The sequence below is a fragment of the Hemitrygon akajei genome, chromosome 7 (assembly GCF_048418815.1).
Source record: "Hemitrygon akajei chromosome 7, sHemAka1.3, whole genome shotgun sequence".
Classification (NCBI taxonomy): Eukaryota; Metazoa; Chordata; class Chondrichthyes; order Myliobatiformes; family Dasyatidae; genus Hemitrygon; species Hemitrygon akajei.
Genome location: NC_133130.1, coordinates 36,027,944 through 36,043,786, shown reverse-complemented (window position 1 = coordinate 36,043,786; position 15,843 = coordinate 36,027,944). Strand labels below are relative to the sequence as shown.

Here is a 15,843-nt window from a genome sequence, read left to right as displayed (position 1 = left end):
GATCAATTCAATGTACATATATTGTAATTTATTTATTTATTTTCTTCTATATTATTTATTGCATTGAACTGCTTCTACTAAGTTAACAAATTTCACAACACATGCCGGTGATAATAAACCCCATTCTGATTCTGAAAACTGTAAATTTGATGCTTAGTTGTACCGAACACAAAGCGTACAAAAGCTTGCACATGCAATTAAGAAAGTTTATACAAAAATAATTATCTAAAGTACGTTTAGTTCTGTAACAGCACTGATAAGCAGGTTATAGATTGTATTGTTTGTTTCACTAATCTTATCAGCCTAACAATATAAAGATATGACACTGAGTCTCAATTTTGTTGGCAGTTTTACAGTGAGATGACTCATCATAAAACTACAGTGAATAGTTGTATGATGAACTGCAAGGCTTTCGTGCCATTAAATTTTATCAAAAATGTGTAGTAGATGTCTGTTTTATACTTTATACATTATGTGCATATTTTGATAACGCTTGTTCAAAATTCTATTTTGAATATGAGGGCCTAAGACTGAATTGTCCACCATGGCAGATATAAATTATAGCACTGATGTTTGCTTCAGTGATAGATAAGAGGTCCTACCTTACCTACTATACGTCGGTGGAGTCATCTGCCATTTCCATGTGAGGTAAAGACTTATAAAGTCATAGTCAGTAAGTCATACAGCACTGAAGCCCGCCGTTAGGCCCAGCACATCCATGGTGACCATTTTGAGCACCTACACTAATCTCATTTGCCTACATTAGGACTGAATCCTATGCCTTATTTAAGTGTCTGTCTAAATGCCTCTTAAACATGATTATTTCCACCATCTCTTCTGGCAACCACTCACATTCCTTTTAACATTCCATCCAGTGACTTTAAACCCATGCCCTCTTGACATTGATACCCTTACCTTGGGAGAATTACAGTACTATGTTTGCTTAACTCTCATTTCCACCTATCCCCACCATCAGTATAATCACATCCAACCTGACACCAACCCTGGATACACATCCAACCTCTAGCTACAGGAGTCTGGAGGGAATGCACAATTCAATGGAGCTCATAAGAGAGGGAATTGTACCGGGGATCTCCCATATTACTCGTAAAAATGCCATCCTCTTCTCTCAGTTCCTCTGTCTCCGCCACATCTGCTCTCAGGATGAGGCTTTTCATTCCAGAACTAATGAGATGTCCTCCTTCTTCAATGAAAGGGCTTCCCTTCCTTCACCATCACTGCTGCCCTCAACAGCATCTCTTCCTTTTTGTGCACCACTGCCCCAACCCCATCCTCCTGCCACCTCACCAGGGATAGGGTTCCTCTTGACCTCATGTACCACCTAACTATCCCCTGCATCGTAACTTCTGCCATCTCCAATGGGAATCCCCCAGTTCCCACTTTCCGCAGGGATCACTCCCCATGTGACTTCCCTGTCCATTTGTCCTTCCCCACTGATCTCCCTCCTGGTACTCATCCTTGCAAGCAGAACAAGTTCCACACCTGCCTTTACACCTCCCGCCTCACTACTATTCAGGGCCCTAAACAGTCTTTCCAGGTGAGGCAACACTTCACCTTGAGTCTGTTGGAGTTGTCTACTGTATCCGGTGCTCCTGGTGTGGCTTCCCTTATATCGGTGAGACCTGACGCAGATTGGGAGACCACTTCGCCAAGCACCTACTGCCATTGTGGAATCTCCTGGTGGCCACCCATTTTAATTCTACTTCCTATTCCCATTTCAATATGTCAGCCCATGGCCTCCTCTGTTGCTGTGATGAGGTCACACTCAGGTTGGAGGAACACCACCTTATTTTCCATCTGGGTAGCCTCCAACATGTTGGCATGTATATCAATTTCTCCAGCTTCCAGTAATTGCCTCCTCTCCTTCACCATTCCCCCATTCCTGTTCCCCTCTCTCACCTTATCCCTTTACTTGCCCATCACGTCCCTCTGGTGCTCTTCCACCTTCTCCTGCCCTTGATGTCTTTCACCATTCAATTTCCAGTTCTCCCCCTCTCCTCGTTTCACCCATCACCTACCACCTTGTTCTTTTCCTCCCCTCCCCCTACCTTCTTCCTCTGACTTAGCTTTTTATCCCGTCCTGATGAAGAGTTTCAGCCTGAAACTTCAACTGTTTACTCAGTTTACTCACTGACCACCAGCTAGAGTGTCTTTTTGACCATCACCCTCTGTCTTCTATAGGCAAGCCAGTTCTGAATCCAAACAGCTAATTCACCATGGATCCCATGCGTCTTAATTCTCTGGATGAGCCTCCCATGAGGGACCTTGTCAAATGTCTTACTAAAATTCATGTAGACAACATCCACAGCTCTGGCTTTATCAATCACCCTCATCACTTCGTCAAAAACATTCAGTCAAGTTATTAAGATACAACTTACCACGCTCAGAGCTGTGCTGGCTCTCCCTAACAAGTTTTTCCAAATGCTCATAATTCCTATCCCTAAGAATTCTCCCTAGTAACCTCCCTACACATGTGAACTTCCCACGATTCAGGACGTTTACAAAGCCAGGTATGAGAAAAGGGCCCGAAGGATCACTGGGGAACATAGGAGGGTTAATGGCGCTTAACAGCGACTCCTTTGCTTGTATCTTCGGGAACAGCTCATTTTCATCTTTAATATCTCTATTTTTCCCTTTCAGGGTTCTTTTGAAGACCCTGACCTGGAGTTGCATGCTGACTACAATTCTTTGGGGGAATGGGACCTGCTTTCGGGGTTTCACAACCGGCCGTTGTTGTTCAGCACGCCAAAGACTTGGCTTAAGTGTTCGGCTCGGATTCGAAAGCCTAGGGTCTCGGGACGGGCGGATCGAGTGTCAGTGTCACGACAGGAGACCCGTGTGTCGTCGGAGGAATCGGGATATCTGCGGCTGTGTGCCCAGATTTTTGGGCTCACAGCACAAAAAAAGCGACGGTGGACTTTTAACATCATAAACCAACGAGTTATTTGTTATATCTCTCTGCTCGCTGGGAAAATGGAGACATCTCTTTCTCCCTTATTAGGGAGAGAGAGAATCTGGTCGAATATCTGGTATATCGCAAAGTCTTTGGGGTAACTGCAAGTCTGTGTCTTTGCTATTGATTTGCTCACGCTTGAGTGCTCAGTCGTGGTGCTGATGCTTTTTTTTTGCTGGTGGGGTGAGGGGGGATTGCTGCTCGCTGCCGCTTACACGTGGGAGGGAGGGGAGCTGGGGGGACTTTGGAGTTCTAACATTTAACTGTTGTCCATTCCTTGGGGCACTCCTCTGTTTTCTTGAATGATTGTGAAGAAAAGGCATTTCAGGAAATATATTGTATACATTTCCCTGACATTAAATTGTACCTTTCCACCTTTGAGTCACCCCAACCACAGTCTATTCCAGCTGCTACCATGCAGGAAACAGCATCACAGCAATATAGCCAGGACCAACTTCTTCCACCAGGCCATCAGACTGACTAACTCATGCTGATTTGAGTGCATTTTAATGTTGCATTAACTATTCTATTTATTATACATTACTATGATTGCAATTTGCACATTTAGATGGAGGTGTAATGTAAAGATTTTTATTCCTCATGTATGTGAAGGATGTAAGAAATAAAGACATGAAACTCACTGGTCTAGTTTCCAGGATTATCCCTAGTTCCCTTCTTAAAGAGTGATTTTCCAGTCCTTTGAAACTATTCCTGACTCTAGTCATTTTTAAAAAAGTAGTTATTAATGACTCCATAATCTCTTTTGCTATCTTTTAGAACCCTGGGGTGCAGTCCAAGTAATCATTTTGTGTGTCTTGCTTGGATGTCCAGCATCTACAGATTTTCTCATGTTTGGAAATAATTTATCCACCTTCAGACCTTCGAGCTTTGCAAGCACCTTCTCCTTAGTAATAGTGACTACACTCACTCCTTCCCCCTGACTCTCACAAATTTCTGGCATGTTGTTGGTATCTTCCATAGTGTAGACTGGTGGAAAATACCTATTCACTTCATCCACCATTTCTTCTACTTCTCCAACATCTTTTTCCAATGATCCAATACCACACAAGCTTTTCTTTTACTCTTTGTATGTCTGAAAAAAAAACTTCAAGTATCCTCTTTTACATTTCATATTTTCTCTCCAGGTGGCTTTTTTAGTTACCTTCTGTTGGTTTTTTAAAGCTTCCCACTAATTTCTGCAATGTTGTACGCCCTGCCTTTTGTTTTTATGCTGTCTGAATTCCCTTGACAGCCACTGTTGCCTCATCCTCCCTAGAAGGCTTCTTTGGGATGAAATGATCCTACGTCTTTAAATTACCCTCGGCAACTCCAGCCACTGCTGCTCTTCCTATCGACTTTAGCCAGCTCCTCTCTCTGCCTCTGTAGTTACCTTTACTCAATACAATACCGATACAATCGATTTTAGCTTCTACCTCTCAGACTGCAGGGTGAATTCTATCATATTATGATCACTGCCTCCAAGGGTTCCTTTACAAATCTGGTTCAATTATTTATTGTATAAATTGTCAATAAAGCATATCTTTGAAATACAACAATTACGGGGCTTACCGTCTCTTCTGTCTCTAGAACCCTTGCTTCTAACCCTTCATTTTGTCATTCGTTAGTCCCTCTTCGCCTTTGTACTTAAAAACTTTTCATTTTTTGCCGACCATCCATCTGACCTGTAATTGTTTTTTCTCTCTGAGAGGAGAGAGTGAGGGAAGGAGGGAGGGGGGGGGGGGGGAAGAGAGAGAGAGAGAGGGGGAGCGGGGGAGGGGGAGGGGGAGGGAGAAGGAGAAGGAGAAGGAGATTCAAAGACGATCTGCTAAAGATTCCTGGCAATTTCTGATTTTATTTATTAATTAAAATTGTTGCACCTCTATTTTTTTTGCAAAGTAATAACGAAAATCAATGACATTGCTGAATTGAAGTAAGTCTGTGCACCTAGTTAGTAAACATAATGTAACTCGAACACAGATCGTCTTTTGAATCTCGGTGATTCGGTATCATGTGCTCATCGGCATTTTCAACTTTCTGGGTGGGTTAAGAGGAGAATTTAACATGTTCTTTGTTGTTGTTGTAAGCAGTCGCGGGTGATCACGCCCTGATCTTTCCAAAGAGGAAGCGACAAATATGGTGTGGAGAGGTAGTGACTTGACGACCAATTGGTATCACCTAACAGGAAAAAAACTCGTCCTAGTTTCACCAGGTAATAACCTGACGTCAGCTTCCCAAAGGTATAAATGCCCGAGAGGAAGAGGAACTCTGTAGTGCAGGTTGTAACAAAGAAGGTAGAGGAAGTTCTGGTTGAGCTGGAATTGGAGAGCTGTTGCTAGTCTGTAATATTTGACCATTCGATTGGAGCCGTGACCTGCGAGCCGGGTGTTCAGCCTCTGTTAAAAAGGACCTGGTCTGAAGCGGGATTTGTTTGTGAGCGGGCAAGATGCGTGTGTTGGGCTTCTTGGTGTTGGCCTTGTGTTCGTTGGCCGCCTGGGCGCAGGTCGAGGAGGATAAAGGTGAGTGACAGAAGGTTTCGTTCAGCAAGGATCTGCGCTTTGGTTACTTATTAACTCTTCCAAATGTCGACTTTAGTGGTTGGAATTGGTTTGCTGTCTTTGACCCTTTCTCCTCTATCACTGATGTAACATCGAAAACTTGGAGGAAAGCGGCGTCCGCGAGGGTGCGCTGGGGCGTTGGGCGCACGGGCAATTCCCGCGGCCGCCGCTGGGGGTCGCTTGCAGGGCCGCCCGGTGCCTGCTAGGTGTGGCTGGCGTGGGCTTCGATTTGTGTGTTAGTTTTCAGTTACTTCTCTCTACAGTCACGAATCTCTTTGGGTTTAAATTTTAATCTTTATTATCAGATGGGTTGTTAAGCTGAGTCGTCAGATCCCTTTTAAGAATCCAATTTTTAAGCTAGTTAATTATATACTCTATTTTAACAACGAACAAACACTAACCTGGCCAACATTTGCATGTAAATGAGGGGCGGGTAGTATTTTGGATAGATAGATACTTTATTCATCCCCATGGGGAAATTCAACTTTTTTTTTCCCAATGTCCCATACACTTGTTGTAGCAAAACTAATTACATACAATACTTAACTCAGTAAAAAAATATGATATCACTATCTCAAAAAGCATTAATAATAGCTTTTAAAAAGTTCTTAAGTCCTGGCGGTTGTAAATTCTACTAATATTCTGCATGGATATGCTTGGCTTGGAGCCAGGGGTTCCCAACCCTTTTGGACGTCTACCATTAACTGAGGCATCTGTAGAACCCCTTCGTGGACATGATGTCAAAACAGGTAGTCATTTTTCTTAAAAATTGCAACGTAAGAGCATCGTTTTTGAAGGGAAATGGAAATTTGAGCTGCTTACCTTAAATTTGGTAGTGTGAATGAATTTTCTTTCAAAATCCCCTCACTAAAACAGTTTGATAAATCTGTTTATTTAGCTTTCATTCTCTAGCCTCAGTGTTGGGATACGATCTGTTTGTATTAATACTTTGTATATTTTCTTTTTTCAGTTTGTCCTATGTGCTTAACAAACCAATTTGCCAAATGCAGTGGATCTGAATGTAAATGTACAATGAAACTGGCTCAGGATCTGAAGCAACCAGTAAATTGCACAATATGTAAGTTTTGAATGGAAAGATCTGTGGTGTACAGCAAAGTAATGCACATTATACTTTTTATGAAAAGTTCTTTTCTCTTGACAACTTTCTATTATTCCTTTATCATTATTTTGCTGCTCAAGTTATTACCAGGATGTTAGGCATTTTTTGGGGATGGAATTTGAAAGAATTGATAACATTGTTTATTTTGAAAGAAATAGGCAAGTTTTCCATTATGTAGACACCTGATTGAACTATGACTATCATAAAGGCCAATTAACCATGTTCATGGGGCAACACTTTGGGTAAAAAGTTCAATAGTTCCATTTTGTATAAGAATGTATATATCCTGAAATTCTTATTCTCAAGACATCCCTGAAACAGAAGAACACCCCAAAGAATGAATGACAAAGACACAGGATCTCCAAAGCCCCCTCCCCCCCCATGCACAAACAATATTAACCCTCACCCTTCCCCCCCCCCAACTTACTCCAGCATAAAGCATCAGCATTCCCACCACCTGCCATGCAAGCAACAGCAAAGCCCCAAAGAGAGACCATGGTCTACAGTACATCAAAAACTTAACTGTTCACTCCAGCATTTCAACATTCCACAGGCTCTCGTAACGAGGGAAGGGCAGCTATTTCAAAGTTGGTCAGCATGCAGTATTGCTTTTTAATTTGAGTTCCCCAACTCAAGAGCTGGCAACAAACTCTCCCTCACCATAGATTGATCCGGAGTGCAGAGCCCTCTTGACAGTCACTCTTGCTGTCTTCGATGTTCCTGCTCCCACTAAGCTGCAGTTCATGACACTGGTGAGAATTTGTGTCTACAGGACTCTGCAAGGCCCCAAGTTTGCCTGCCTTGCAGCCACCCCTGACATAATGAAACACTGCTGATCGCCAAGCTCCAAGAACGGGAACACACCACAGTGCAGAATGCAGTTTTGAGTGTCGCTCTAGATCAAAGATCCCGATAAGACCCCAGCCTCCTGTAAAGGAAAATAGAGAAATTACAACAAAGAGTGCAACTCTTTCACTGAGCTGGGAGAAGCCACCCTCTGGAGCTATCTTTGGCTCTGCCCATCAGTGACCTGATGTTTCAAAACTGTTCCCCATTTTTAACTTGATCTGAAATATCCCAGGTTTGAGTTTGACAACATTGTTCAACCTATAGTAATTTTAAATTTTGGTGTTGTGTGAAATATTAGGAGCCAGAACTTGATCATAAAATGCCAAATATAAAGACACTTGCATTGAGTAAACCTGGATGTCCTGTGGTGTGTCTGGATATAACTGAACAATTTGAGTTACTCTGGATGTTGCTTCCACTATTTGAGGGAGTTGGTAGAGGGGTATCAGTAACTATTTATGACCAAGAAAATGGCTGCATTTTCCTTTTGACATTGCCAATGAAATGTGCATCATTAGCCAATGTAAGATGGGGATTGAATCCTAGCATACTTGAGTAATTAATTGGTAGTCATTTGTTTGTCTGTCTTGACTGTTTTTCATGTGCAGGAAAAGAAATAATGAGTATTTGGCCAACATGCCTTTTCAAATGTAACAAAATTAAGACTGTAGACCCGGGAGCAGAATTGGGCTCTTTGGCCAATCAAGTCTGCTCTGCTATTCTATCATGGTTAACTTGTTATCCCCCTCAACCCTATTCTTCTGCCTTCTCCCCATAATTTTTTGACTCCCTGATTAATCAAGAATCTATCAACCTTTGCCTTAAATGTACCCAATCACTTGGCCTGCACAGGTTGACCACCCTCTGACTGAAGGAATTGTTCTAAATGTCACTCAATTCTAAGGCTATGCCCTCTGGTCCTAAACTCTTTCTCCCCCCCCCCCCCCCCTTTATCCAGACCTTTCCATATTTGAGTTTGAATAAGACTTCCTATCCTCGCCTCCCTTGTCCTTCTGTACTCTGACAAGTACAGGCCCAAAGCCATCAAATGCTCCTCATAAGTTAACTTTTAGACCTGGGATAATTCTCATGAACCTCCTCTGGACCCTCTCCAGTGCCAGCACATCCTTTTTTTAAATATTGAGCATTTTTAGACTCGTTAATCCTGAATGTGGTCTGACCAATGCCTTGCAAAGCCTCAGCATTGCATAGCCCTCTGGAAACTAATGTTAACATTGCATTTGCTTTCCTTGCCTCTGACTCAACCTCCAAGTTGACCTTTAAGGAATCCTGCTAGAAGACTCCCAGTTTAACTATTGAAGTTGAAATAACTGGCCTGAAATTTCCTATTCTTCAGTCTCCCTCAAAGAATAGTAATTCTTGAAAGATCATTATTAATGTCTCCAATCTCTTTAACTATCTTTCATTACCCTGGGGTGTAGTCCATCAGGACCGGGTGACTTGTGTACCTTCAGATCCCTCCACTTTCCAAGCAGCTCCTTAGAAATAGCAACTACACTCATTACTGCCCCTGACACTTGAATTTCTGGCTTACTGCTTGTGTTTTCCAGTGAAGACTAAAGCAAAATACTTGTTGTTTGTCCACCATTTCTTTGTCCCTACTACTACCTCTCCAGTGATCAGATATCCATCCTTGCCTCTTTAATTTTTAAACTTTTTGTATTATTGGCTAGCTTACCTTCATAATTCATCTTTTTTGTGTTGAGTTGGTTTCAAAAGCTTCCCAATCCTCTACCTTCCCACTAGTTTTTGCTACATTATGTGCTTTTTTTGCTTTTGTGTGCCTTTGACTTCCCTCATCAGCCATGGTTGCCTCATCCACCCTTTTAGGATACTTTATCCTTAAGGCTGTATCTTGCACTTGAATTTTCCCCAGAAATACAGGCCATTGCTGTTCTGTTATCCATACTAATGTCCCCTTCCAATCAACTTTGGCCAGCTTCCCTGTCATGCCTTTGTAATTCCCTTTGTAAATCTGACACATCTGAGTTTAACTTCTCAAATTGCAGGGTGAATTCTGTCATTATGATTGTCTCCTAATGGCTCCTTTATCTTGAGCTTCCTAAGCAAATCTGGCTCATTACATCACCCAATCCAGAATTGCCGTTCCTGTAGTGGGCTCAATCACAACCTGCTATAAAAAGCCATTTCATAGGCTCTCTTGGGATCCAGCAAATTGAGTGAATTGATTTTTTTTAAAAAAGATTTCTAACAGAACTAGCTTGTGTTGCCAAATTAAGACTATGGTAACTAAAATTTTTGTAACTTAATTTAACACCAGCTGGTTCATTCTCTTTAGTAAAGGAGTGGGAAAATTTGACCTGTATACATTTTGCTTTGGACATTCTGGGTGGAAGTGGATTTTGTGCTGTGACATGGAGTTGCTGCTTCTGATTCAATGTAACTCCTATTCAACTGGAAACTGGGTGCCAGTTAGAATACTTCATGGTGAAAATCATTCAATTAATGAGCAAGTATATTTCTGCCCTGCACTCATCCACTTGTCTGAAGGACCAAACAGTAGAATTAAATCTTGTATGTACTAGAGTGTACTCTCAAAGTAGATCTGGCAAAACCTAATGGTCTTCAAACATTTTAGTGACCCGCAAGTGTTGGATGATGAAGAATGAAATGTACAGAAAGAAGACTAATATTGGAGCCCGCAGAAAGCCCACTGAGCATGCTATGTTGGATAATGATGGCATTTATGATCCTGACTGCAAGGATGATGGAGACTTCCATGCCAAGCAGTGCAATGGGACTGACACATGCTGGTGTGTTAACAGTGCTGGTGTTCGGAGAACTGACAAAGGAGATAAAGACATTAAGTGCCCGGAGCTTGTGCAGACCTTGTAAGTACACTGAAGTTCAAAATTGGACTGGGTAGCAGGGAGAAGGGTGTAAAAAGATCAATGGAAGTGGACCCATTTCTAGTCATAGACTGCAGACTGTAGTTTTATTTGGCATAATGTTGCATTTGGGGAGTGGGGTGGATGGCAGACAGGAACACGCTTGTGAAAAATGTTCACAAGTGTCAACACTGACCATTGCTGACAATCAGTGGGGGGAAGTTCAGTCCTTTTGTGAATTTCATATTGACCTAATGAAAAGGATCAGTAAGAATTGTTTTCAAGCTTTCTTCTTAAAAAAAATAATATATATATGGACCATTTTGTATTAATGTATTTCTCCTCTTGTTTTACTCATAGTTGGTTTCAAGTTCAGCTGAGACACAAACCCATCGATAAAGCGATCAGTGAAGATAAACTTAAAGAGTAAGCACTGCCAAGTTTAATTAGTCAGTATAACTTGTGCCCAGTAGTGTGCTCCCAATTCATGGATGTGTGCATGTACGTAATTGTTTTGTTTGGTTCATTATGCTGGTGGCACTGTGCAGCTTTAAAACAGTGGGTCTCTGTTTATGATCCCCTTGTCTTAACCACTGCTTTACATGGATGCCAGAATAGTATGCTATTCTAATATTAAGTGTAATTGTACAAAATTTTACTTCTGCATCACTTGTACAATATATTTTCTGAAGCTGCTGGCTATGAAGCACATTAGAAAGCCTAGGAAAGTGCTGTTTCAAGTGCAGATTTGTGGGACTTTGTTCTGGGTGCTTGTCTTTGAATCACTGGCATTGATTTTTAATTTAAAACTGTTTAGCTAAATGTGTAAGCCAGTCTGTAAATTACAAAAGCTCGATGGCTAATGCTTGTGGCTTTTCTCTCAACAGTACAATCAAAAAAATGTTTGCAGACTACAAGGTGGACCAAGGCTACATTGAGAAAATTGAGGTAGGCAAATAATTGTTTCAGCATCCTGTCTAGAAAATTGGCTTTCATTTGTGGAATGCTTCTTGTATCAAAGCCATGTGAATGTTGAACATTAGCAAATTTCTCATTTAAAATGGTCAAACCGAGGTGCCATATTTATAATCTGTGTTAAAGTAATTATGATGGTGAAATCATTGTTTATTTTACCTTTACTGTTTTGAAGATCTTTGACTCGGCTTTTGTGTTGCCTATGTCTGCAAACTGATTCTTCTAAGTTTGCAGTTCCAATTTTGTGGCTTTAAATGCTGGTTCATCTGTAAACCTTTGTTAGTGGGCTTTTTGAGCTTCCTTTCCAAAACAAAGTTGCAGGGAATATTTTAACAAGTAATCTGGATCTTTAAGTCCTGACAGATTTACCAAAATCTGGGGTTAATGGAGACAGTTAAAGATTTTCTCACTTTTTGTATCTAAGCTATTAAAAGAACCTGGGCCTTTAATACCCATTTTATTTCTTACATGCCAACATTCTTATTTCAGTATTTCAAGGATGACCGTTATATATATCTGGACCTGAAGCAAAATCTTACTGTGAACTCGCCAACTGATCTTGCTACAGCAACATATTATCTAGAAAAGGATGTAAGTAGCTTTCAATATCCTGATAACAAATAGCAATTAATAGCTGAACTTGCCTTGGTTCAGATGGATAGCAATTATTGGATTGGATGGTATTCATTAATTGCTTGCTGTCAACTAAAAGCAAGTAAGCAGGGGACTTTGGAAATCCTGGTTAATGGAAAGAGGACTTTGTGTGCAAATGCATTTTAATCTCTTTCATAGAGCTTAAATGACTAGTCTGTGTACAATTCTGACCACAATATTAAAACTAACTTTTTCCCTTCCATGTTAGATCAAGGGTAACTCATTGTTCTCCCACAACTATAATCGATCAGTCCAAGATGATGGTATTCCATATGATGGCACTAAACTTGCTTTTGACGAAGCTTATGTATACTACATTGATTCAAAGAATCCAGAGTTCTCCATGAAGAGAATGACCCCTGGGATTATTGCCGTTGTTGTTGTAGTGTGCCTTGCAGTTGTGGCTGGAATCATTGTGCTTGTAAGTATTAAACATAACAGTGTTTATTGAAGCAATTTTGTTGGCTTAAATAGTTTGAAATTCAGTTCTAAAGTCACAAATTTTCTTTAACTCAAATGAGTTTGTAGTCCATTTTGCTGCTTGACTAGTTGGAGATCTGCAGATTAGTTTCTTCAATCTTCTTGTCTCCAATAAATCATTCAGTAAAATATCAAATGCTGGTTTATTGGTGGTTAAATTTGAATGGTGCAGGTAGTAAGTAGGTCCAACTCTGGTTCAGCCCTGATCTTGGGTCCTACTTAGGCTTACAGATGTTTTTCCTGTCAGTTTCCTTGCATGGTTCATTTTCCTTCCATATAATGTGGTGGGTTAATTGGTCACTGAATGAAATCCCTTTCATGAAGGGAATGTGAGATTGGTCAGCATGGATACTGTTGAAGGATCTGTTTGGCTGAGTATATGAAGGGCAACAAATGCTAGAGCAGGGGTTCCCAACCTGAGGTCCATGGACCCCTTAATGGTATTGTTCTTTGGCATAAAAAAATTGGGAACCTCTCTGCTAGAAGAACCTGGCAGGTCAGGCAGCACCTTTGGAAGGAAATGATGCTGCCTGATCTAAATTGGTTTACAATTCTAACACTTAGCAAGATGGTGAAAAGCTAGCATTACTGTTTAAATAGATCAAATCATTGTTCAGTGCATTAAGGTGTAGAATAAGGTTAAAAATGCAGAATAAAGTGCAACGGCTATAGAGAAGATGCAGTGCAGATGAATATCATGAAGTGGATTGTCAGGTCAAGGTCATCTTATTGGATTAGGGACAATTTAATAGTGGGATAGAAGTGGTAAGTACTTGAAGGCTTTTGTATCTTTGCCAATGGAAAGGAGGGGTGTGAGAGAATGCCTTGTGGATTAGATTATTGATTATACTAGGTTGCTTTTGAGGGAGTGAAAAGATCCATTGGGGAAGGCTGGTTTTGGTCACTTGTTCAACTATCTACAATTCCCAACAGTTCCTTGCATTCATGAGCAGAGCACTTGCCATGCCCAGCCATGATATATCCAGATAGAATATGGTTGATGGGGGACATGCCAAATTTCTTTAACCTTGAAGTTGAGGCATTGTTGAGCTTAGATGTGGCATCTAGATGGTTGGCCCAGGACAAGTGATTGATGTTCACTCCTAGGAGCTCAGCATTGTCAGTATAGACAGCAGCATTATACACCACCTCACTTCCTGAAGTCACTGACCAGCTCTTTTGATTTACTGACTTTGAGAGAAAAATTTCATGACACCCTGTTACTAAGTTTTCTCATTCATGTAATGACTCCATAAGACATACAAGTGTGTGTTGAGATTCGTCCTACTATGTGGAAGTTTGTGGGTGATACCACTAGAGGAGTTGAAGCAAAACCTGGTCATGCAGTCACGAGCATATAGGCAGTAGAGTGAGTGGTTAAGGACACAGCCAGTGTTTAGAATTGTGGTGGACATGTTGCTGCTATTCTTGCTGATTGGGATCTGCTCAGAAAGTAAAGGATCCAGTTGATGAGGGAAGCATTGACTCCTGGCTTTGTGTGTTGCTCAATGGTTCCAGCATCTGCAGAATCTCTTGCATCCAAGTATTGAAGTGTATAGTTTTAATACTGATTAGTTAAGTTCCACTAGACTAGAGCAACCTCGAGATCTTGCTTGATCAGCACTTCCCATTCCCAAAAATGTCACCAAGAAGTTCAGACAATATACAACCTGAAACACCAACTCCATTCACCTATACCAACAGACTGCAGCAGCTTGGTCAGTGGTTCATCAGTAACTGAAGATGACCAATAAATGGTGGCTTGTTAATAGTATGCCCATAAATTTAAAAGCCAGAGGAAAAATGTCATTCTGCCCACAAAACAATCTTGGTAGAAATTTACTACTGATCAATAAATTCTTGATTTGTTTGCAACTCGATTATAGAACTGCCATTGTAGTTTGAGTTTATTTACAGAATCCCATATCTGCACTTGGCTTTCTAGACAGAACTTAATATTTTGTTTGGTTCCTTTTTCTAGTTCTTTGCCCGAAGGAAGGCAGCCAAGTCACACATATATCAAAAAGCTGAGGTAAGTTTTTTTCACCATTTGTAAACTGTAGTTTCTTAATTAAAAATGCTTTTAGTTTAATGTGTACATGTGTCTGTTACAGGGAAGAGAACTGGATGAAATTCAGAAACAGCAGTTGACTACCTAATCCTAAAACAGATGTGTTTGGGACCAATTGATGTCCTACAACCTGGGAATATTGAACCATTGAGCCAAAGCAAGTGGATAGTCATCTAATTTTGGATTATTTACAAGGTTGCTGTGCAGCCCCTAACTTCCATTCCTTTAAGTAATTCCGTCTTTTCTACTTGCATTTGAGAGATTTGCTTAATACAAAATGGTAAATGTTACTGGACTTTGCTCCCAAGGCTTTAGTTGCAAATTCTCAAATGGTCTTACTGGATTGTAGCTTGTTTATAATAGATAATTTGTGTTTTCATGTTTAATATTGGCATTTTAAACTAGCATTGAATATTGGGATAATATTGAAAACTTTGAAATAGTTAACCTTTTAAACTGTATAGTTGAAAGCTTGTTTTGGGTCATGTTTTAAGTTTAGCAATTCATTGGAGCTTGTGTACAAAATACGTTTTTAAATTGTAATGTCTTTTTTAATAAAGACTACAAATTTGACTTAAATTTAAATCCCAATTTTGCTCTTTTGCACTTTAACTCCTACTTTATCAACTGGAGGGAGGGGTTTGGAGGAACAAGGATTAAGCTTCCTACCCAGCTTCAATACTGAAATATCTGAAAATAAATTCTGTTTTAAAATGGCACTAATTTGTTCTGACTGGGATTAGCAGAGAAGATGGTTTTCTTCCTCACCATCCCTTTGCCAAGGAAGGTGAAACTGAGTAAGGGATGAGAATTCGATCCATCTCCTACAGCTGGTGTGTACTAACAACTTGAAAAAACTGTACACTCCATGTTTAGGATATGGGCCATAAAGGCAGTTAACTTGACAGTAATTTCAACACTAATATCACTACTATTATAGCCCAGAAACCATGGTTGGAACTGATCGAGTCAAAGGACAGATGATGGAAATGCAGGGAGGTTAACTGCAAAAAGTGATCTAGTCCAGCCTACCACCAGTGCTTGTTCTTGGATAAACCTAATTTGACTATCTTGTTCCATAGAATAAGTGAATGGCATTAAGATTGGGTTGTAACCCGAGTGCCCTAATTGGGTGGCAATGGAGTTGAGTTCCACTAAAGATTTATCTATCTCTGCACTTCTTGGCTCTGTACTCCCTAGTAGTACAGAGGGAAACACGAGGGGGTATTTCTTTACTCAGTGATAGCTGTGTGGAATGAGCTTCCTGTAGAAGTAGTAGAGGCCAGTTCAGTTGT

The 15,843-nt window shown here is 40.7% G+C and overlaps 1 protein-coding gene and 1 long non-coding RNA gene across 3 annotated transcripts in view; one reads left to right on the top strand and one right to left on the bottom strand.

Annotated features, from left to right (window-relative positions):
- LOC140729980 (uncharacterized) overlaps positions 1-4,643 on the bottom strand; it is a 38,686-nt gene extending 34,043 nt beyond the window's left edge. Inside the window, exon 1 of one of the 2 annotated variants that reach the window (XR_012099453.1) lies at positions 4,544-4,643. This is a non-coding gene — a long non-coding RNA (uncharacterized lncRNA). The remainder of the gene's footprint in view (positions 1-4,543) is intronic. The other variant, XR_012099454.1, reaches the window with a different exon arrangement.
- A 578-nt stretch (positions 4,644-5,221) lies between these two features.
- On the top strand, positions 5,222-15,127 carry epcam (epithelial cell adhesion molecule). The gene is made up of 9 exons (XM_073050637.1): positions 5,222-5,490; positions 6,500-6,607; positions 10,119-10,371; positions 10,729-10,794; positions 11,256-11,316; positions 11,833-11,934; positions 12,206-12,418; positions 14,459-14,509; positions 14,592-15,127. Exons 1-9 carry the CDS (start codon positions 5,418-5,420, stop codon positions 14,634-14,636), a joined length of 972 nt encoding a protein of 323 aa, XP_072906738.1. The 5' UTR covers positions 5,222-5,417; the 3' UTR covers positions 14,637-15,127.
- Positions 15,128-15,843: the final 716 nt, after the last annotated feature.

Excerpts from the sequence above, each read along its gene's own strand:
- epcam (XM_073050637.1), top strand. The coding sequence starts at position 5,418 with ATGCGTGTGTTGGGCTTCTTGGTGTTGGCCTTGTGTTCGTTGGCCGCC. Across the intron at positions 10,372-10,728 it reads CCGGAGCTTGTGCAGACCTT|TTGGTTTCAAGTTCAGCTGA; the intron begins GTAAGTACACTG and ends TTTTACTCATAG. Across the intron at positions 12,419-14,458 it reads TGGCTGGAATCATTGTGCTT|TTCTTTGCCCGAAGGAAGGC; the intron begins GTAAGTATTAAA and ends TCCTTTTTCTAG.